Source organism: Ranitomeya imitator, chromosome 2, assembly GCF_032444005.1.
Source record: "Ranitomeya imitator isolate aRanImi1 chromosome 2, aRanImi1.pri, whole genome shotgun sequence".
Taxonomy (NCBI): domain Eukaryota; kingdom Metazoa; phylum Chordata; class Amphibia; order Anura; family Dendrobatidae; genus Ranitomeya; species Ranitomeya imitator.
The window spans coordinates 339223606-339246179 of record NC_091283.1 but is presented as its reverse complement, the minus strand read 5'-3'; the positions used below and the strand labels follow the sequence as shown (position 1 = coordinate 339246179).

At 45.9% G+C, this 22574-nt stretch overlaps 1 protein-coding gene across 1 annotated transcript in view; it reads left to right on the top strand.

Moving 5' to 3' along the window:
• Nucleotides 1–22085, top strand: part of LOC138663657 (oocyte zinc finger protein XlCOF22-like) — a 71986-nt gene extending 49901 nt beyond the window's left edge. Inside the window, exon 7 of the mRNA XM_069749938.1 lies at nucleotides 20775–22085. Coding sequence (XP_069606039.1) covers nucleotides 20775–21814 — 1040 coding nt within the window. The 3' untranslated portion in view covers nucleotides 21815–22085. The remainder of the gene's footprint in view (nucleotides 1–20774) is intronic.
• Nucleotides 22086–22574: the final 489 nt, after the last annotated feature.

The window sequence follows — 22574 nt, the reverse complement described above, 5'->3', positions numbered from 1 at the left end:
TTTGTATGCCTGGAGCTTTCTGTTAACCCTTGTTTGTGTTACCTTGTTTATCCGGTTGGTGTACTACGGTGCACAGTAGTGTCCCTCTTCCCTGGGTGGGGGAAGAGAACAGACAGAGGGCTAACTTAGGAGATAAGGCAAGGATGGAGGCCCTGGCATCTTCGCCATCTGAAGTATTCTGGAAAGCAGGGTGAGCTAGAGAGCCCCCTAGTTTTAGGGACAGGGAGGGAGCCCCTGATCCAGGGTCACCTGAAAGCTGTGTCGTGACAACACCTCAGTCGTTGGGCAATGGGATCGTGAGTCAAGGCTCCTCGCAGCACTTGATCTAGACGGCACTGGTCGACTTGTTCGGTCCTAATTCCGCCCTTGGATAATATTCTATATATTCTATGCACCAGCTTATCAAGTTGATAGAGGTAATCTGACATCCTCTCATCTGGCTCCTGGTAAGTAGTGCGAAGTTTATAAAGTATCTGTGGCATCCTCTGGGGACCCAAAAGCATCTTCTAGAACCGTAATGTAGTCTTTAGAAGTCATTTCTGGCTGGCTTCTCCAAACAGCCTGTACCATTTCCATAGCGGGACCTCCACAATTCTCTGCTTCTTTGCTGCCTCAGTGCATTGCCACTCAGGTACTGCAGAGCAACACCCTTCTATGTATCATACCCCTCTTCACCAGCTAGGGTTGGAGTGACACCTGAAAAGGTTCTCAAATGTTGAAAGGCCCCTTTTTTTGCTACAACTTAGCAAACTGGGTGACTGTTATGTTTGCTAATGACAGGTGTTATGAAGGCAATCCAGAAACACAGTGTGCTTAGCGATCAGAGCGCACACAGTGATCTGACAAATACCCAAAAATACAAGAACGAGCTCTGAGACGTGGAAACTCTGTAGACGAAAAGGTAAAGGAAAAGGCAGCCCCCCACATATAATGACTGTGAGTAAGATGAAAAGACAAAACGTAGGGATGAAATAGATTCAGCAAAGTGGGGCCCGATATTCTAGGACAGAGCGAGGACAGTAAAGCGAACTTTGCAGTCTACAAAAAACCCTAAAGCAAAACCACGCAAAGGGGGCAAAAAAAACCACCGTGCCGAACTAACGGCACGGCGGTACACCCTTTGCGTCTCAGAGCTTCCAACAAAACAAAAGACAAGCTGGACAGAAAAAAAGCAACAAAAAAACAAAAAGCACTTAGCTATACAGAGCAGCAGGTCACAGGAACAACCAGGAGAAGCTCAGATCCAACACTGAAACATTGACAAGGAGCAAGGATAGCAGCATCAGGCGGAGTTAAGTAATGAAGCAGTTAACGAGCTCACCAGAACACCTGAGGGAGGAAGCTCAGAAGCTGCAGTACCACTTGTGACCACAGGAGTGAATTCAGCCACAGAATTCACAACAGTACCCCCCCCCCTTGAGGAGGGGTCACCGAACCCTCACCAGAGCCCCCAGGCCGACCAGGATGAGCCGCATGAAAGGCACGAACAAGATCGGAAGCATGAACATCAGAGGCAAAAACCCAGGAATTATCTTCCTGAGCATAACCCTTCCATTTAACCAGATACTGGAGTTTCCGTCTAGAAACACGAGAATCCAAAATCTTCTCCACAATATACTCCAATTCCCCCTCCACCAAAACCGGGGCAGGAGGCTCAACAGATGGAACCATAGGTGCCACGTATCTCCGCAACAATGACCTATGGAATACATTATGTATGGAAAAGGAGTCTGGGAGGGTCAAACGAAAAGACACAGGATTGAGAACCTCAGAAATCCTATACGGACCAATAAAACGAGGTTTAAATTTAGGAGAGGAAACCTTCATAGGAATATGACGAGAAGATAACCAAACCAGATCCCCAACACGAAGTCGGGTACCCACACGGCGTCTGCGATTAGCGAAAAGTTGAGCTTTCTCCTGGGACAAGATCAAATTGTCCACTACCTGAGTCCAGATCTGCTGCAACCTATCCACCACAGAATCCACACCAGGACAGTCCGAAGACTCAACCTGTCCTGAAGAGAAACGAGGATGGAACCCAGAATTGCAAAAAAATGGAGAAACCAAGGTAGCCGAGCTGGCCCGATTATTAAGGGCGAACTCAGCCAACGGCAAAAAGGACACCCAATCATCCTGGTCTGCAGAAACAAAACATCTCAGATATGTTTCCAAGGTCTGATTGGTTCGTTCGGTCTGGCCATTAGTCTGAGGATGGAAAGCCGAGGAAAAGGATAGGTCAATGCCCATCCTACCACAAAAGGCTCGCCAAAACCTTGAAACAAACTGGGAACCTCTGTCAGAAACAATATTCTCAGGAATGCCATGCAACCGAACCACATGCTGAAAGAACAAAGGTACCAAATCAGAGGAGGAAGGCAATTTAGCCAAGGGCACCAGATGGACCATTTTAGAAAAGCGATCACAGACCACCCAAATGACTGACATCTTTTGAGAAACGGGAAGGTCAGAAATGAAATCCATCGAAATATGTGTCCAAGGCCTCTTTGGGACCGGCAAGGGCAAAAGCAACCCACTGGCACGAGAACAGCAGGGCTTAGCCCTAGCACAAATCCCACAGGACTGCACAAAAGTACGTACATCCCGTGACAGAGATGGCCACCAGAAGGATCTAGCCACTAACTCTCTGGTACCAAAGATTCCAGGATGACCAGCCAACACCGAACAATGAAGTTCAGAGATAAGTTTATTAGTCCACCTATCAGGGACGAACAGTTTCTCTGCTGGACAACGATCAGGTTTATTCGCCTGAAATTTTTGCAGCACCCGCCGCAAATCAGGGGAGATGGCAGACACAATGACTCCTTCCTTGAGGATACCCGCTGGCTCAGATAAACCCGGAGAGTCGGGCACAAAACTCCTAGACAGAGCATCCGCCTTCACATTTTTAGAGCCCGGAAGGTACGAAATCACAAAGTCGAAGCGGGCAAAAAATAACGACCAACGGGCCTGTCTAGGATTCAAGCGCTTGGCAGACTCGAGATAAGTCAAGTTCTTATGATCAGTCAATACCACCACGCGATGCTTAGCTCCTTCAAGCCAATGACGCCACTCCTCGAATGCCCACTTCATGGCCAGCAACTCTCGATTGCCCACATCATAATTACGCTCAGCGGGCGAAAACTTCCTGGAAAAGAAAGCACATGGTTTCATCACTGAGCAATCAGAACCTCTCTGTGACAAAACCGCCCCTGCTCCAATCTCAGAAGCATCAACCTCGACCTGGAACGGAAGAGAAACATCTGGCTGACACAACACAGGGGCAGAACAAAAACGACGCTTCAACTCCTGAAAAGCTTCCACAGCAGCAGAAGACCAATTAACCAAATCAGCACCCTTCTTGGTCAAATCGGTCAATGGTTTGGCAATGCTAGAAAAATTACAGATGAAGCGACGATAAAAATTAGCAAAGCCCAGGAACTTTTGCAGACTTTTCAGAGATGTCGGCTGAATCCAATCCTGGATGGCTTGGACCTTAACTGGATCCATCTCGATAGTAGAAGGGGTAAAGATGAACCCCAAAAATGAAACTTTCTGCACACCGAAGAGACACTTTGATCCCTTCACAAACAAAGAGTTAGCACGCAGGACCTGAAAAACCATTCTGACCTGCTTCACATGAGACTCCCAATCATCTGAGAAGATCAAAATGTCATCCAAGTAAACAATCAGGAAGTTATCCAGATACTCACGGAAGATGTCATGCATAAAAGACTGAAACACAGATGGAGCATTGGCAAGTCCGAACGGCATCACTAGATACTCAAAATGACCCTCGGGCGTATTGAATGCAGTTTTCCATTCATCTCCTTGCCTGATTCTCACCAGATTATACGCACCACGAAGATCTATCTTAGTGAACCAACTAGCCCCCTTAATCCGAGCAAACAAGTCAGATAACAATGGCAAGGGATACTGAAATTTAACAGTGATCTTATTAAGAAGGCGGTAATCAATACACGGTCTCAGCGAACCATCCTTCTTGGCTACAAAGAAGAACCCTGCTCCCAGTGGTGATGACGATGGGCGAATATGTCCCTTCTCCAGGGATTCCTTCACATAACTGCGCATAGCGGCGTGTTCGGGCACGGATAAATTAAATAATCGACCTTTAGGGAATTTACAACCAGGAATCAAATTGATAGCACAATCACAATCCCTATGCGGAGGTAGAGCATCGGACTTGGGCTCTTCAAATACATCCTGATAATCAGACAAGAACTCTGGGACCTCAGAAGGGGTGGATGACGAAATCGACAAAAATGGAACATCACCATGTACCCCCTGACAACCCCAGCTGGATACCGACATGGAATTCCAATCCAATACTGGATTATGGGTTTGTAGCCATGGCAACCCCAACACGACCACATCATGCAGATTATGCAACACCAGAAAGCGAATAACTTCCTGATGTGCAGGAGCCATGCACATGGTCAGCTGGGCCCAGTATTGAGGTTTATTCTTGGCCAAAGGTGTAGCATCAATTCCTCTCAATGGAATAGGACACCGCAAAGGCTCCAAGAAAAACCCACAACGTTTAGCATAATCCAAATCCATCAGATTCAGGGCAGCGCCCGAATCCACAAACGCCATGACAGAAAACGACGACAAAGAGTATATCAAGGTAATGGACAGAAGGAATTTGGACTGTACAGTACCAATGACGGCAGACCTAGCGGACCGCTTAGTGCGCTTAGGACAATCAGAAATAGCATGAGTGGAATCACCACAGTAGAAACACAGACCATTCAGACGTCTGTATTCCTGCCGTTCAACTCTAGTCATAGTCCTATCGCACTGCATAGGCTCAGGTTTAACCTCAGGCAGTACCGCCAAATGGTGCACAGATTTACGCTCGCGCAAGCGTCGACCGATCTGAATGGCCAAAGACAAAGACTCATTCAAACCAGCAGGCATAGGAAATCCCACCATGACATCCTTAAGAGCCTCAGAGAGACCCCTTCTGAACAAAGCTGCCAGCGCAGATTCATTCCACTGAGTGAGTACTGACCATTTCCTAAATTTCTGACAATATACTTCTATATCATCCTGACCCTGGCACAAAGCCAGCAAATTTTTCTCAGCCTGATCCACTGAATTAGTACAGCAATCCGAGCGCCAGGAAAAACGCATCGACACTACTCAATGCAGGGTCTCCTGGCGCAAGAGAAAATGCCCAGTCTTGAGGGTCGCCGCGCAAAAAAGAAATAATAATCAAAACCTGTTGAATAGGATTACCAGAAGAATGAGGTTTCAAGGCCAGAAATAGCTTACAATTATTTTTGAAACTTAGAAACTTAGTTCTATCTCCAAAAAAACAAATCAGGAATAGGAATTCTTGGTTCTAACATAGATTTCTGATCAATAGTATCTTGAATTTTTTGTACATTTATAACGAGATTATCCATTGAAGAGCACAGACCCTGAATATCCATGTCCACACCTGTGTCCAGAATCACCCAAATGTCTAGGGGAAAAAAAAAAGTGAACACAAAGCAGAAAAAAAAAAAAAATTATGTCAGAACTTTTTCTTTCCCTCTATTGAGAATCATTAGTTAGGCTCCTTGTACTGTTATGTTTGCTAATGACAGGTGTTATGAAGGCAATCCAGAAACACAGTGTGCTTAGCGATCAGAGCGCACACAGTGATCTGACAAATACCCAAAAATACAAGAACGAGCTCTGAGACGTGGAAACTCTGTAGACTGCACACCTGATCCTATCCTAAACACAACTAAAAGCGGCTGTGGATTGCGCCTAACAACTACCTAGGCAACTCGGCACAGCCTAAGAAACTAGCTAGCCTGAAGATAGAAAAATAGGCCTGACTTGCCCCAGAGAAATTCCCCAAAGGAAAAGGCAGCCCCCCACATATAATGACTGTGAGTAAGATGAAAAGACAAAACGTAGGGATGAAATAGATTCAGCAAAGTGGGGCCCGATATTCTAGGACAGAGCGAGGACAGTAAAGCGAACTTTGCAGTCTACAAAAAACCCTAAAGCAAAACCACGCAAAGGGGGCAAAAAAAAAACTACCGTGCCGAACTAACGGCACGGCGGTACACCCTTTGCGTCTCGGAGCTTCCAACAAAACAAAAGACAAGCTGGACAGAAAAAAAGCAACAAAAAAACAAAAAGCACTTAGCTATACAGAGCAGCAGGTCACAGGAACAACCAGGAGAAGCTCAGATCCAACACTGAAACATTGACAAGGAGCAAGGATAGCAGCATCAGGCGGAGTTAAGTAATGAAGCAGTTAACGAGCTCACCAGAACACCTGAGGGAGGAAGCTCAGAAGCTGCAGTACCACTTGTGACCACAGGAGTGAATTCAGCCACAGAATTCACAACAGGTGACTAACTTCTCCATGGCTGCCACCACCACAACTACAACGTCAGTTTCTTCCAGCTTGTCCTGAGCAGGGGTGGGAGGTGAACTTCCACTAAACCCTCTGGGCTGCGTGCTTGACTCTGGACGTGATGACTCTGTTGCAGGCCTCTCAAGCCAGGGGATTTTCCATGGCGCCCATGTTTTAAAGGCACAGTAACGACTAATGGGAAGTACTCCTGTGCTAAGGTCCTTTCCGTAGTAATCAGAGCCGCTGATGATTGCCCCCCTCCTTCCATTGGTCAACCACTCGGGGGTTAACAACTTCCTCGAATCGCTCCACCCTCTGTAGTACCTCTTCATCGGTGAGTTCACCACATATTGCAAAGCTGCGTTCCATTGCCCCGCTCATTTCCCCACACCACATGAACACTTGTGCTTCAGTTAAAATTTCCATAATGGATCTACCTGTTTTGTTTATCTCAGCAGTGCCTCCACTGTAACACACCCTTTAGCTTCCTCTGGGGGCAGGGTGTTTGGTAGTTCTCACCTCAATATAGCTCAGTGCCTTCACCCGAATCTTGCTGGGAGTTGTAGTGGGATGCAGGAGGGTCTTCCTCTTCTGCCAGGGGTCGACTCCAGAAACCCCTGTACACACTCAGTATATACTCACAAGGAGATGTGGATGAAAACTTAAATAGGTTTATGGAGGAGAAAGGTAAATGATAAATATGGTAAGGGGGATGGCAAGTAATAATAAAACAAACAGTATTCACAATTTACACGCACAGAGAATCGGTTAAGGATTTGCAGTTAACGTGAAAGTTAGGGATGACACTTTCCCTTTAAATAGCAACAAACACTCCTAGCTAAAACTGCTTAACAATGAATGGCTGCAGCCTAAGAAAACAACACCGTTCACTTTTGGGGCCTGGTTGCCGCGGGTGATGGAGCGTGTGGAACCATCAGTCTCAGCAAGGATTCCTTATAGAAAGTTTTTATATATATCTGTCCACAGTGGAACCACAATCCCCAGCAATCTACTCCCTCTTTGACGTAGCGGTTCTGTAGTCACACTGTATTCCAGCATTGAGCTTCAGGATCCACTCCCTTAGGAATGGCAGGCAGAAATCACCTTCTTTCTGTGAAGCCAGGGGGAGGAGAGCATTCCCGGACTATCTGGCTAGTCTGAGGTTCTGGTGTAATTACACAGGGATTAGCAAAGGCATCAGTCTTCACACTGGGCTCTGCTATTGTGGTGTTCTGGTCTCTCCTCAGTAATGGCTGACACCCTCATGTCCACTGGTCTCCATCCCTTGTTGCTCAGCTTGCTCCCCCAATCAGTCTCTTGCACTGCTGCTTCTCCTCCCCTATCATGCAGAGAGGAGCAATGTCTACTGGTAGTTGTAGTCCGGGGTAGTGCATCAAGGGATTCATTCAGGTCTGCTGTGAATGTCTGTTCAGAGACACGAGCAGCAGGGATTACACACACGTGTCTCACTGCAAGTGTCACACACATTCAGTGGGGAAAATAATTATTTGGTACACTGACAATTTTGCAAGTTTTCCCATCTACAAAGAATGGAGAGGTCTGTAATTTTTTTTTCTAATTTTTTTTTATTTTTTACATCTACAATTATACAATACTAGATGGTGGCCCGGTTCTAACGCATCGGGTATTCTAGAATATGCATGTCCTCGTAGTATATTGCCCAGGCACGTAGTATATTGCCCAGCCACGTAGTATATTGCCCAGCCACGTAGTATATTGCACAGCCCGCGTAGTATATTGCACAGCCCACGTAGTATATTGCCCAGCTACGTAGTATATTGCCCAGCCACGTACTATATTGCCCAGCCACGTAGTATATTGCCCAGCCACGTAGTATATTGCCCAGTCACGTAGTATATTGCCCAGCCACGTAGTATATTGCCCAGCCACATAGTAGATTGCACAGCAACGGAGTATACAGCACAGAGCCATGTAGTATATTGCCCAGCCACATAGTATATTGCACAGCGACGGAGTATACAGCACATAGCTATGTAGTATACAGACTTAAAATAAAAAATAAACATATACTCGCCCTCCGTTGAAGTCCTGGCCCTGTGTGCGGTGCATGCGGCAGCTTCCGGTCCCAGGGTTGGTATGGGCGCAGGACCTGTGATGACGTCGCGGTCACATGACCGTGACGTCATGGCAGGTCCTTGTCACATACCATTCTTTCCACCGGAACCTGCCGCTTGCATGGAGTGGTCACCGGAGCATCGCGAGGAGCGGGAAAGGCGCCGGAATGTGAGTATATGATGATTTTTTTTATTTACTATATTTAACATTAGATCTTTTTACTATTGAGGCTGCATAGGCAGCCTCAATAGTAAAAAAGTTGGTCACACAGGGTTAATAGCTGCGTTAATGGAGTGCGTTACACCGTGACACAACGCGGTCCATTAGCGCTGCCATTAACCCTGTGTGAGGGCTGACTGGAGGGGAGTACGGAGCAGGCACTGACTGCGGGGAGGAAGGAGCGGCCATGTTGCTGCCGGACTGCGCCCGTCGCTGATTTTTCGTGGCAATGGTCGTGGGCGTTTTGCCACGACCAATCAGCGACTTGGATTCCATGACAGACAGAGGCCGCAACCAATGAATATCCGTGACAGACAGAAGGACAGACAGAAAGACGGAAGTGACCCTTAGACAATTATATAGTAGAAAATGTTATACACTTAATTTACAAACTCTCAGATTTACCGTATTTTTCTAACTATAAGATGTAACAGACCATAAGACGTACCTTGGTTTTAGTGGAGGAAACAAAAATAAAAAAAATTGAAGCAAAAATTGTGATCAATTCTGTACTTAGTATCCCCTGTCCTGGTATATATGGCCCCCTTATCCTGGTATACATGGCCCCCTCGTCACTATCTTGGTATGGTAGGTACACTTCAACTATGAGAGACAGAATTTTAAAAAATCCAGAAAAATTACATTGTATGATTTTTACATAATTAAGTTGCATTTTATTGCATGAAATAAGTATTTGATACAATATAAAAACAGAACTTAATATTTGGTACAGAAACCTTTGTTGCAATTACAGAGGTCAATTACAGAGACTTCTCAATTTTTAGTAGGTGAGAAAACTTGCAAAAATCGTCAGTGTATCAAATACTTTTTTCCCCCAGTGTATTCACGCCTGCAGGAGACGTGTTGACATGGCATGAGTCCTAGTTTCATGGATTCACTCCACGTCTTAAATTCCATTATATTTTCAATCCTAATGAATTCTGATTTCTGCACAATTTCTCCTGAAACAGGGGGCACTAATACTTTCTCTACTCTACTGGTTAGAACTCATAGTAGCCCCAATGGTTCACCATAAATTATTGCAGCTCAGTTTAGTTTTGGACATAAGTCCTTGTTGGGTATGTAACATGTTTTTTTGTATTCTATACCTATTTGTTTACAGTTTTTTTTATTTCGTATGATTTGTGGTGGGATTAGTATGCCTCACTTATGTGAGTCTGCTATTACTCTCGGACATGAAAATGTCCGGCGGACAACAGCATATAAGTACAAAGCAATGGGAAAAGGAGAGGAAGGCCCTAACATTCAAGAGCGGGGGATGGGACACCTCCTGACACCAACCTGTGCCTGTCCCTAAGCCTCCCTAATGCCCTATGCGGGTCTTCCCCCCCCCCCCTCCCTGCCACCGTCACATGCTTATTTCCTCCCGACTGTCACCTCTACTAACCCAGGCTAGTGCACTGGCCGGCAAGGTTGCTAGCCTCACCACTGCACATGTTATAACATGGGGGGGACACAAACAAGGGACAGCCATAAAGGATACTACTCAGCTTAGAGTCTGCTGTGCTAAGCTCTACAGTAGCAGAGTAAACAGCACCAGGATAACAGAATTCCAACAGCAGCAATACCACTGTCACGGGCAATCTCCACGCCCCTAGCTTGTCTGCCTAGAAGAAAACTCTATAACCAATGATCAGCTGATATTTCATGTAACTATATAAATGGAGTTGCGAGTGGTTACCAACCAACATCCGCTGATGAGCCTAAAATAAACTGCCAGCAAGAGACAGACATTATCTCTTGCTGGACCAAAGAAAAAAAAGAGCTGCCACGAATCCCTTGAGAATTTGGGACATCTTCAACTCCCAAGCAGTTCTTTAAAAGAAGGTTTTCATTGTCTCTTCCAAATGCCTGAGTTCTAAACTTACTAGCTGTTTGGTGGTGTGAGATGTAAAGAAGAGTAGTCAAGTAGCTGGGTCACAACCGGGAGGGCAGAGAAAATACAAAATCAGAAGATACAACAGTAGTCATTAAATAGGCCAGGATCACAACAGGATACAAATACACAAGCCAGCAGCTGAGCAGAGGACTGAACCAGAGGAGAACAAGGCTGTATCTGGCAGCTTCCAGCAATATGGTTTGAGTTTTAGTGGGGTGTGATACTTTCAAATTGGCTGAAGTAAAGAGTAGATTACTTCGGCTGGATAGCACATACAGTGGGGCTACAATTTTGTTTCTGGTGTCCTTTGACAGCTCTTTGGTCTTCACCATAGTGGAGTTTGGAGTCAGACTGTTTGAGGGTGTGCACAGGTGTCTTTTTATACTGATAACAAGTTTAAACAGGTGCCATTACTACAGGTAATGAGTGGAGGAAAGAGGAGACTCTTAAAGAAGAAGTTACAGGTCTGTGAGAGCCAGAAATCTTGATTGTTTGTTTCTGACCAAATACTTATTTTCCACCATAATATGCAAATAAAATGATAAAAAAACAGACAATGTGATTTTCTGGATTTTTTTTTCTCAGTTTGTCTCCCATAGTTGAGGTCTACCTATGATGTAAATTACAGACGCCTCTCATCTTTTTAAGTGGTGGAACTTGCACTATTGCTGACTGACTAAATACTTTTTTGCCCCACTGTACATCTATGCTGTCAGACTGGATGGTACTACATGTCCCAGGCACCTTAATCTTAATGGCTAGACAGAGCCTGTACTGACCAGAGCTTTTGGTTCCGATGTCTCCTACATCACCAGTGCCGGCTGCAGAATGAATAAGACGGTGCCTGATGACAGACGCAGACGTCGAAGGAGCAAGTCCCAGAGAAAATGGGACACACCATTTGAAAAAGCCCTAGTATGAAAAAATGTCAGAACATGAAAACAATTGAAATTCCCATAAAGTTACTCCATTTTGGAAATTATAACCCACGGTGAATTAATCTATAGGAGTAGTGACTATTTTGACACGCTCTACTAGTTCATTTTATAAGGTTTTCAATTAGACTGTGAACTGTCATTGTTTTTAGTGATTAACCCCTCTGTGACCTTGGACGTACTATCCCGTCGAGGTGCCCTGGGCCTATCTGACCCTTGACGGGATAGTACGTCCTGCCCTTTAATGCGATACCGCGGTATCGAAGTCGCGGTGATCGCATTAAAATTCCGACGCCATCTCACCTGGGGGGAGATGGCCTCGGCATCCAGGGCATTGTCGCCGCCCACCCGCCCTCTCGATCGCTGTGATTGGCTGTTCAATTCTGAACAGCCAATCACAGCCATTCTCATTGTTTCAGCCAATCGGAGCGGCTGAAACAATGAGGTCACAGGCTAGGATCGAGTACTGATGTACTCGATCCTAGGTCCGGTGCCTGGCAACGCCAGGCACCGGCAAGAACACCCCGGATTGGCGCGATCGCCGATCGCATCGATCGCGCCAATCGCAGGGCACCGCGCGGTATTACCGCGCTGTGCCCTGCCGGAACCTGCGTGGATCGGTGCTCTAATAGCACCGATCCTAGGATAGGACACAGTGCAGGCCCAGCAGGGCCTGCAGGAGCCGATTGGCGCGATCGATGTCATCGTCGATCGCGCCAATCACAGGGCGCAGCGGCGATCACGCTGTGACCGCTCTGTGCCCTGCAGGTGACCTGGCTGTGACCTGCCTAGGATGGCGCGAACAGATCCGATCCTAGGCAGGTCACAGCCAGGTCACCAGGAAAGCTCTGATTGGTAGGATCGATGTTATGGTCGATCCCACCAATGACAGGTCACAGCAGCAGCATGACCGCTCTGTGACCTGTCTGTGTCACCTGCCTGATCTGTGTATGACCGCTCTGCAGGGTCCTCATTCTAGCTGAGGATTCCTACAGAGCGGTCATACTGCTGGATCTCCCTGCTGGATTTTGTGCCTGGATCTCCCTGCCGTGCTGGGTATTGTGGTGCCACAGCAGCCTGTAGCACCACAATCCCTGCTAAAGAAAGAAGACAACTAAACGTAAGTTTTATCCCTGATCCCTGCCCAATCCCCGTTCATCCACCCCAATCCCCGTTCATCCACCCCAATCCCCCCTTCCCCCTCTTTTTACCCCCTCCACCCCCATTTGTGCCGCCTCCGTGCGCACATTTAGTAGCCGCCGAGCGTTGATTGGTGACGCAGTTCACCGATCAACGCTCGCGCTGGCTTTTTTTCCCTCGCCCCCGTTGCGCCAACTCCGTACACACATTCCGCAGCCGCCAAAGTTTGATAAGTGACGCAGTTCACTTATCAGAGTTTGTGCCTGCCGTTTTCCTTTTTTTTTTTTTCACCCCCCTTTTGCGCCACCTGACTACAACCGTACGTTTTGATCACTGATCCCTGCCCAATCCCCACTTCCACCCCCATCTCCCTTCCCCCTCTTTTTACCCCCCTTTGCACCTCCTTCCGTGCGCCCATTTAACAGCCGCCGAGCGTTGATTGGTGACGCAGTTCACCGATCAACGCTCGCGCTCGCTTTTTTTCCCTCACCCCCGTTGCGCCAACTCCGTACACACATTCCGCAGCCGCCAAAGTTTGATAAGTGACGCAGTTCACTTATCAGAGTTTGTGCCTGCCGTTTTCCTTTTTTTTTTTTTCACCCCCCTTTTGCGCCACCTGACTACAACCGTACGTTTTGATCACTGATCCCTGCCCAATCCCCACTTCCACCCCCATCTCCCTTCCCCCTCTTTTTACCCCCCTTTGCACCTCCTTCCGTGCGCCCATTTAACAGCCACCGAACGTTGATTGGTGACGCAGTTCACCGATCAACGCTCGCGCTCGCTTTTTTTCCCTCACCCCCGTTGCGCCAACTCCGTACACACATTCCGCAGCCGCCAAAGTTTGATAAGTGACGCAGTTCACTTATCAGAGTTTGTGCCTGCCGTTTTCCTTTTTTTTTTTTTCACCCCCCTTTTGCGCCACCTGACTACAACCGTACGTTTTGATCACTGATCCCTGCCCAATCCCCACTTCCACCCCATCTCCCTTCCCCCTCTTTTTACCCCCCTTTGCACCTCCTTCCGTGCGCCCATTTAACAGCCGCCGAGCGTTGATTGGTGACGCAGTTCACCGATCAACTCTCGCGCTCGCTTTTTTCCCTTCAGCCTTTTTGCGCAACCTCCGTACACACATCCCGCAGCCGCCAAACTTTGATAAGTGACGCAGTTCTCTTATCAGAGTTTGTGCCTGCCTTTTTTTTTTTTTTTACAGGTTTTTCTTCTCCTTTTAGCATTTTCTTTTCAGATAAGTTTGAACAAATCACTATCCCCCCACACATACACATACAGTTATCAATAAAGTGCACCCAATCACCATATTCACACAAAAATGTCCCGCTCGTCCCGTTCGTCCCAACAGCGCTATTCATTGGAGGAGGCATATGCTTTCCTTGCCTCCGACACTGATAGCGAGGGAGAGGATCCCACTTTTCTTCACTTTTCTGATTCTTCATCCTCTTCCTCCTCCTCCTCCTCTTCCTCCTCGGGTCCTGCGGAACCACCACGCAGACGCCCCAGGACAGAAGATGAGGCAGCCCCCACCACTCCTGAACCAGCGCTCCCCACTGCGGAACCCACATGGACCTCGCCCCCCGAAAATTACGAGCCACTGATTCCTGATTTTGTGGCAGAATCAGGAATCAAGTTTGACACCACGGGCCTCACAGAAACAGACTTTTTCAAAGTCTTTTTCTCTGAGGATTTTATTAACCTCATGGTGGAGCAAACTAATTTGTATGCTCGTCAATTTTTGGAGCAAAACCCCGGTACATCATTTTCCAACTGGTCTCCTGTAGACGCAGTTGAAATGATGCAGTTTTGGGGCCTGGTCCTCCACATGGGGATCGTGAAGAAGCCAGAAATGCGGCAATATTGGAGTGTAGATGTTTTATATAACACTCCAGTATTCCGAATGGCCATGGTTCGGAGACGTTTTGAGGCCATCCATAAATTCCTGCATTATTCCGATAATGCACAGTGTCCCGCACGAGATGACCCCAACTTTGACCGTCTGTTCAAAGTTCGGCCGGTCATCGAACACTTCAACAAAAAGTTTTCTGAAGTGTACGTGCCCAAAAGGGACATCTGCGTGGATGAGTCCTTGGTCCATTTTAAGGGGCGGCTCGGATTCCGTCAATACCTGCCCAACAAAAGGGCCAGGTACGGAATCAAACTCTACAAGCTGTGTGAGAGTGCCTCAGGGTACATCCACAGGTTTAGAGTGTATGAAGGGAAGGACAGCAGGATTGAACCCCCTGAGTGTCCTCCTGTCCTGGGAGTGAGTGGGAAGATCGTGTGGGATTTGGTGCACCCACTGCTGGATAAAGGTTATCACCTCTATACTGATAACTTTTATACCAGCATCCCACTCTACAAATCCCTCTCTGCGCGAGGTACCGCAGCCTGCGGTACTGTGCGCAAAAATCAGAGAGGCCTCCCAAAGACGCTACTTCGGCAGATGCTCAGAAAAGGTGAGAGCAAGGCCCAATGTAGCGACCACCTGCTGGTGGTCAAGTACAAGGACAAGAGGGATGTCCTTCTCTTGACCACCATACATGGTGATGGCAGAGCCCTCAGCACTGTACGGGGTACCTCTACACAGGTCTGCAAACCGGACTGTGTACTGGGCTACAACAAAAGCATGGGGGGGGTTGATCTCTCTGATCAACTCCTCCAACCATACAGTGCTTTGAGAAAGGCCAAGGTGTGGTACAAAAAGTTGGCCGTCCACATCGTACAAATGGCAATGCTCAACGCTTTCCTGCTGTTACGATGTGCACGCCACACCGATACGTCGTACCTTCAGTTCCAGGAGGTAGTGGTTAAGGCCCTGATATTTGGTACTCCGGAAGGAGAGGGCCCCAGTACTTCCGGAACTGAAGGTGCTCGTATCGTACCAGGCCAGCATTTTCCGGGGGTGGTCCCGCCAACCGGCAGAAAAGGTAAGCCGCAAAAAAGGTGCCGAGTGTGTTACAAAAGGGGAATACGCAAGGACACCATTTATCAATGCGACACCTGCCCCGAAAAACCTGGCCTGTGTATGAAGGATTGCTTCAGATTGTACCACACCTCCATGCACTACTAATTTACTTTACAAGAAAGCGTACATTAGTTCCAAAAAGGGGGCACATCTAGATAAGTTCCTTGGGGGGGGTCTAGGTTCCAAAATGATGTCACTTGTGGTTTTTTTTTACTGTTTAGGCACATCAGGGGCTCTGCAAACGGAACATGACGACCGCAGACAATTTCTGCATTCCAAAACGTCACAACTTCCCTTTCGAGCCCCAACGTGTGCCTAAACAGTTTTTTCCCACATATGGCGTACCAGCGTAATCAGGACAATTTGGACAACAACTTTTGATGTCCAATTTCTCCTGTTACCTTTGGGAAAATTAAAAATTGGGGACTAAAATATCATTTTTGTTGGAAAAAATAGGATTTTTTATTTTCACGCCTGGGCATTATAAACTTTAGTGAAGCACGTGGGGGTTCAAATTTCTCACCAAACACCTAGATAAGTTCCTTAGGGGGTACAGTTTCCAAAATGGGGTCACTTGTGGGGGGTTTCTACTGTTTAGTCACATCAGGGGCTCTGCAAATGGAACATGATGCCAGCAGAACATTCCATCAAAGTCTGCATTCCAAAACGTCACTACTTCCCTTTCGAGCCCCAACGTGTGCCCAAACAGTAGTTCCTCCCCACATATGGGGTATCAGCGTACTCAGGACAAATTGGACAACAACTTTTGGGGTCCAATTTCTCCTGGTACCCTTGGGAAAATTAAAAATTGGGGACTAAAATATCATTTTTGTGGGAAAAAATAGGATTTTTTATTTTCACGCCTGGGCATTATAAACTTTAGTGAAGCACGTGGGGGTTCAAAATTCTCACCACACAACTAGATAAGTTCCTTAGGGGGTACAGTTTCCAAAATGGGGTCACTTGTGGGGGGTTTCTACTGTTTAGTCACATCAGGGGCTCTGCAAATGGAACATGATGCCAGCAGAACATTCCATCAAAGTCTGCATTCCAAAACGTCACTACTTCCCTTTCGAGCCCCAACGTGTGCCCAAACAGTAGTTCCTCCCCACATATGGGGTATCAGCGTACTCAGGACAAATTGGACAACAACTTTTGGGTTCCAATTTCTCCTGGTACCCTTGGGAAAATTAAAAATTGGGGACTAAAATATCATTTTTGTAGGAAAAAATAGGATTTTTTATTTTCACGCCTGGGCATTATATACTTTAGTGAAGCACGTGGGGGTTCAAAATTCTCACCACACAACTAGATAAGTTCCTTAGAGGGTCTAGTTTCCAAAATGGGGTCACTTGTGGGGGGTTTCCACTGTTTAGGCACATCATGGGCTCTCCAAACGCGACATGGCGTCCGATCTCAATTCCAGCCAAAGTTAGCTTGAAAAAGTCAAACGGCGCTCCTTTCCTTCTGAGCCCTGCCATACGCCCAAACAGTGGTTCCCCCCAAATATGGGGTATCAGCGTACTCAGGACAAATTGGACAACAACTTTTGGGGTCCAATTTCTCCTTTTACCCTTGAGAAAATAAAAAATTGGGGACTAAACGATCATGTTTGTGGAAAAAAATAGGAATTTTTTTTTTCACGCCCGGGCGTTATAAACTTTCGTGAAGCACTTGGGGGATAAAAGTGCTCATGACACATCTAGATAAGTTCCTTAGGGGGTCTAGTTTCCAAAATGGGGTCACTTGTGGGGGGTTTCCACTGTTTAGGCACATCAGGGGGTCGCCAAACGCGACATGGCGTCCGATCTCAATTCCAGCCAAAGTTAGCTTGAAAAAGTCAAACGGCGCTCCTTTCCTTCTGAGCCCTGCCATGCGCCCAAACAGTGGTCCCCCCCCCACATATGGGGTATCAGCGTACTCAGGACAAATTGGACAACAACTTTTGGGGTCCAATTTCTCCTTTTACCCTTGAGAAAATAAAAAATTGGGGACTAAACGATCATGTTTGTGGAAAAAATAGGAATTTTTTTTTTCACGCCCGGGCGTTATAAACTTTCGTGAAGCACTTGGGGGATAAAAGTGCTCATGACACATCTAGATAAGTTCCTTAGGGGGTCTAGTTTCCAAAATGGGGTCATTTGTGGGGGGTTTCCACTGTTTAGGCACATCAGGGGGTCGCCAAACGCGACATGGCGTCCGATCTCAATTCCAGCCAAATTTAGCTTGAAAAAGTCAAACGGCGCTCCTTTCCTTCTGAGCCCTGCCATGCGCCCAAACAGTGGTCCCCCCCCACATATGGGGTATCAGCGTACTCAGGACAAATTGGACAACAACTTTTGGGGTCCAATTTCTCCTTTTACCCTTGAGAAAATAAAAAATTGGGGACTAAACGATCATGTTTGTGGAAAAAATAGGAATTTTTTTTTTCACGCCCGGGCGTTATTAACTTTCGTGAAGCACTTGGGGGATAAAAGTGCTCATGACACATCTAGATAAGTTCCTTAGGGGGTCTAGTTTCCAAAATGGGGTCATTTCTGGGGGGTTTCCACTGTTTAGGCACATCAGGGGGTCGCCAAACGCGACATGGCGTCCGATCTCAATTCCAGCCAAATTTAGCTTGAAAAAGTCAAACGGCGCTCCTTTCCTTCTGAGCCCTGCCATGCGCCCAAACAGTGGTCCCCCCCCCACATATGGGGTATCAGCGTACTCAGGACAAATTGGACAACAACTTTTGGGGTCCAATTTCTCCTTTTACCCTTGAGAAAATAAAAAATTGGGGACTAAACGATCATGTTTGTGGAAAAAATAGGAATTTTTTTTTTCACGCCCGGGCGTTATAAACTTTCGTGAAGCACTTGGGGGATAAAAGTGCTCATGACACATCTAGATAAGTTCCTTAGGGGGTCTAGTTTCCAAAATGGGGTCATTTGTGGGGGGTTTCCACTGTTTAGGCACATCAGGGGGTCGCCAAACGCGACATGGCGTCCGATCTCAATTCCAGCCAAATTTAGCTTGAAAAAGTCAAACGGCGCTCCTTTCCTTCTGAGCCCTGCCATGCGCCCAAACAGTGGTCCCCCCCCACATATGGGGTATCAGCGTACTCAGGACAAATTGGACAACAACTTTTGGGGTCCAATTTCTCCTTTTACCCTTGAGAAAATAAAAAATTGGGGACTAAACGATCATGTTTGTGGAAAAAATAGGAATTTTTTTTTTCACGCCCGGGCGTTATAAACTTTCGTGAATAACTTGGGGGATAAAAGTGCTCATGACACATCTAGATAAGTTCCTTAGGGGGTCTAGTTTCCAAAATGGGGTCATTTGTGGGGGGTTTCCACTGTTTAGGCACATCAGGGGGTCGCCAAACGCGACATGGCGTCCGATCTCAATTCCAGCCAAATTTAGCTTGAAAAAGTCAAACGGCGCTCCTTTCCTTCTGAGCCCTGCCATGCGCCCAAACAGTGGTCCCCCCCACATATGGGGTATCAGCGTACTCAGGACAAATTGGACAACAACTTTTGGGGTCCAATTTTTCCTTTTACCCTTGAGAAAATAAAAAATTGGGGACTAAACGATCATGTTTGTGGAAAAAATAGGATTTTTTTTTTTCACGCCCGGGCGTTATAAACTTTCGTGAAGCACTTGGGGGATAAAAGTGCTCATGACACATCTAGATAAGTTGCTTAGGGGGTCTAGTTTCCAAAATGGGGTCATTTGTGGGAGGTTTCCACTGCTTAGGCACATCAGGGGGTCGCCAAACGCGACATGGCGTCCGATCTCAATTCCAGCCAAATTTAGCTTGAAAAAGTCAAACGGCGCTCCTTTCCTTCTGAGCCCTGCCATGCGCCCAAACAGTGGTCCCCCCCACATATGGGGTATCAGCGTACTCAGGACAAATTGGACAACAACTTTTGGGGTCCAATTTCTCCTTTTACCCTTGAGAAAATAAAAAATTGGGGACTAAACGATCATGTTTGTGGAAAAAATAGGATTTTTTTTTTTCACGCCCGGGCGTTATAAACTTTCGTGAAGCACTTGGGGGATAAAAGTGCTCATGACACATCTAGATAAGTTCCTTAGGGGGTCTAGTTTCCAAAATAGGGTCACTTGTGGGGGGTTTCCACTGTTTAGGCACATCAGGGGGTCGCCAAACGCGACATGGCGTCCGATCTCAATTCCAGCCAAATTTAGCTTGAAAAAGTCAAACGGCGCTCCTTTCCTTCTGAGCCCTGCCATGCGCCCAAAAAGTGGTTCCCCCTCACATGTGGGGTATCAGCGTACTCAGGATAAATTGGACAACAACTTTTGAGGTCCATTTTCTCTTTTTACCCTTGGGAAATTAAAAAGATTATTGCTGAAAGATCATTTTTGTGACTAAAAAGTAAAATGTTAATTTTTTCCTTCCATGTTGCTTCTGCTGCTGTGAATCACCTGAAGGGTTAATAAACTTCTTGAATGTGGTTTTGAGCACCTTGAGGGGTGCAGTTTTTAGAATGGTGTCGCTTTTGGGTATTTTCTGCCATATAGACCCTTCAAAATGACTTCAAATGTGAGGTGGTCCCTAAAAAAAATGGTTTTGTAAATTTGGTTGTAAAAATGAGAAATTGCTGGTCAAATTTTAACCCTTATAACTTCCTTGAAAAAAAAAAGTTTGTTTCAAAAATTGTGCTGATGTAAAGTAGACATGTGGGAAATGTTATTTATTAACTATATTGTGTCACATAACTCTCTGGTTTAACAGAATAAAAATTCAAATTTGGAAAATTGTGAAGTTTTCAAAATTTTCGCCAAATTTCCGTTTTTTTCACAAATAAACGCAAGTTATATCGAAGAAATTTTAGCACTATCATGAAGTACAATATGTTACAAGAAAACAATCTCAGAATCGCTAAGATCCGTTGAAGCGTTTCGGAGTTATAACCTCATAAAGGGACAGTGGTCAGAATTGTAAAAATTGGCCTGGTCATTAACGTGCAAACCACCCTTGGGGGTAAAGGGGTTAATTCAATATTATTACATAACTTGCCATTTTACAGACTGTTTTAGTAGAAATGTTCAAAAATGTAAATTTCAAGGATATTTTATTCAAAAGTAATAATTTGGTTTTCTGCTTGGCAGATGACTGTACCAGGAAATCAGAGGGACAGCTGACATCTTCAATTTTTAAATCAGATGATTTTGAGATCCCACAGGATGCAATTGAAGTGAATGCCAATACTCCAGATATACAACCATCCCTTCACAGCAAAGATCTATCATCTGACTCTTTGAAACAGATTATGTCTTCTTATTCATTACCGACTGCTAAGGAAAATCAAAATCACAAAATAAGCGTTAAAAAACTAACTGCTCTTAAAAGAAAGAAGACATGTTCTCGTTCAGAATATGGAAATAGTTTTCCCATTGAAAATTCTTTTCTTAAACATCAAAAAATTCACACAGCAGAGAATAGATTTTCATGTTCCAAGTGTTGGAAATGTTTTAACAAGAATTCAAATCTTGTTAGCCACCAGAGAACCCACACGGGGGAGAAGCCATTTTCATGTTTACAATGTGGGAAATGTTTTAACCAGAAGTCAAATCTTGTTAGTCACCAGAGAACTCACACAAGGGAAAAGCCATTTTCATGTCCAGAATGTGGAAAATGTTTTAACCAGAAATCAATTCTTGTTAGTCACCAGAGAACCCACACAGGGGAGAAGCCTTTTTCATGTTCAGAATGTGAGAAATGTTTTAACCAGAAATCAGATTTTGTTCAACATCAGAGAACTCACACAGGGGAGAAGCCTTTTTCCTGTTCAGAATGTGGGAAATGTTTTAACCGGAAACAGCATCTTGATAGACACCAGAGAACCCACACAGGGGAAAAGCCTTTTTCATGTTCAGAATGTGAGAAATGTTTTAATCAGAAATCAGATTTTGTTCAACATCAGAGAATTCACACAGGGGAGAAGCCTTTTTCCTGTTCAGAATGTGGGAAATATTTTACACACAAATCAAATTTTATTAAGCACAAGAGAACCCACACAGGGGAGAAGCCTTATTGCTGTTCAGAATGTGGGAAATGTTTTAAACAGAAATTAAGTTTGGTTAAGCACCAGAGAATTCACACAGGGGAGAAGCCTTTTCCTGTTCAGAATGTGGAAAGTGTTTTGTGAAGAAATCATCTATTCTTCGCCACCAAAGAATTCACGTAAGAGAGGAGCCTTTTTCATTTTCTTAATGTAGTAAATGTTATACACAAAAATAAACTCTTAATAAACATCAGAGAATTCACACAGGGGAGAGAAGCCTTTTTCATGTTCAGAATATTGAATATGTTTTAACTGAAAATTGTGTTTTCTTAAAAGGGTTGTCCACTACTAGGACAACTCCTTGTCATTCTTCATGTTTGGCCTCGTTAAAACAAAAACCCTCAAACTCACTTTCCTTGCTAGTGCCCTTCCAGCAGTGTCAGTACTTGCATTTCCAAGGCTCACATGAGGTTGCTACACGAGCCCTGCACCCAATCAGCGCTAGCTTCACTCTCCTCTTCTTTAGAAGTATTGAGCATCAACAGGAAGCCAGGGCCGTGGCGGCTCTCTGCCTACTTCCTCATGTTCGATTTGTCCCAATGTAGGGACAGTGATGCCAGCGCTGATCGGGCACAGCGTATATGGGACGTAACAAGCTCACATGAGTTCTGGAAACACAAGTGCCGACATCGCTGGAATGGCACTAGCATGGGAATTTTGTATAAGTGTTTTTATTTTAACAGAACCACTTATGAGGAATGATGAGGGGTTGTCCAAGTTGTGGACAACTTCTTTAACCCCTTTCTGACATGGGACGTACTATCCCGTCGAGGTGGGGTGGGCCCCCATGACCATGGACGGGATAGTACGTCCAGCGCGATCAGCGGCGCTCACGGGGGGAGCG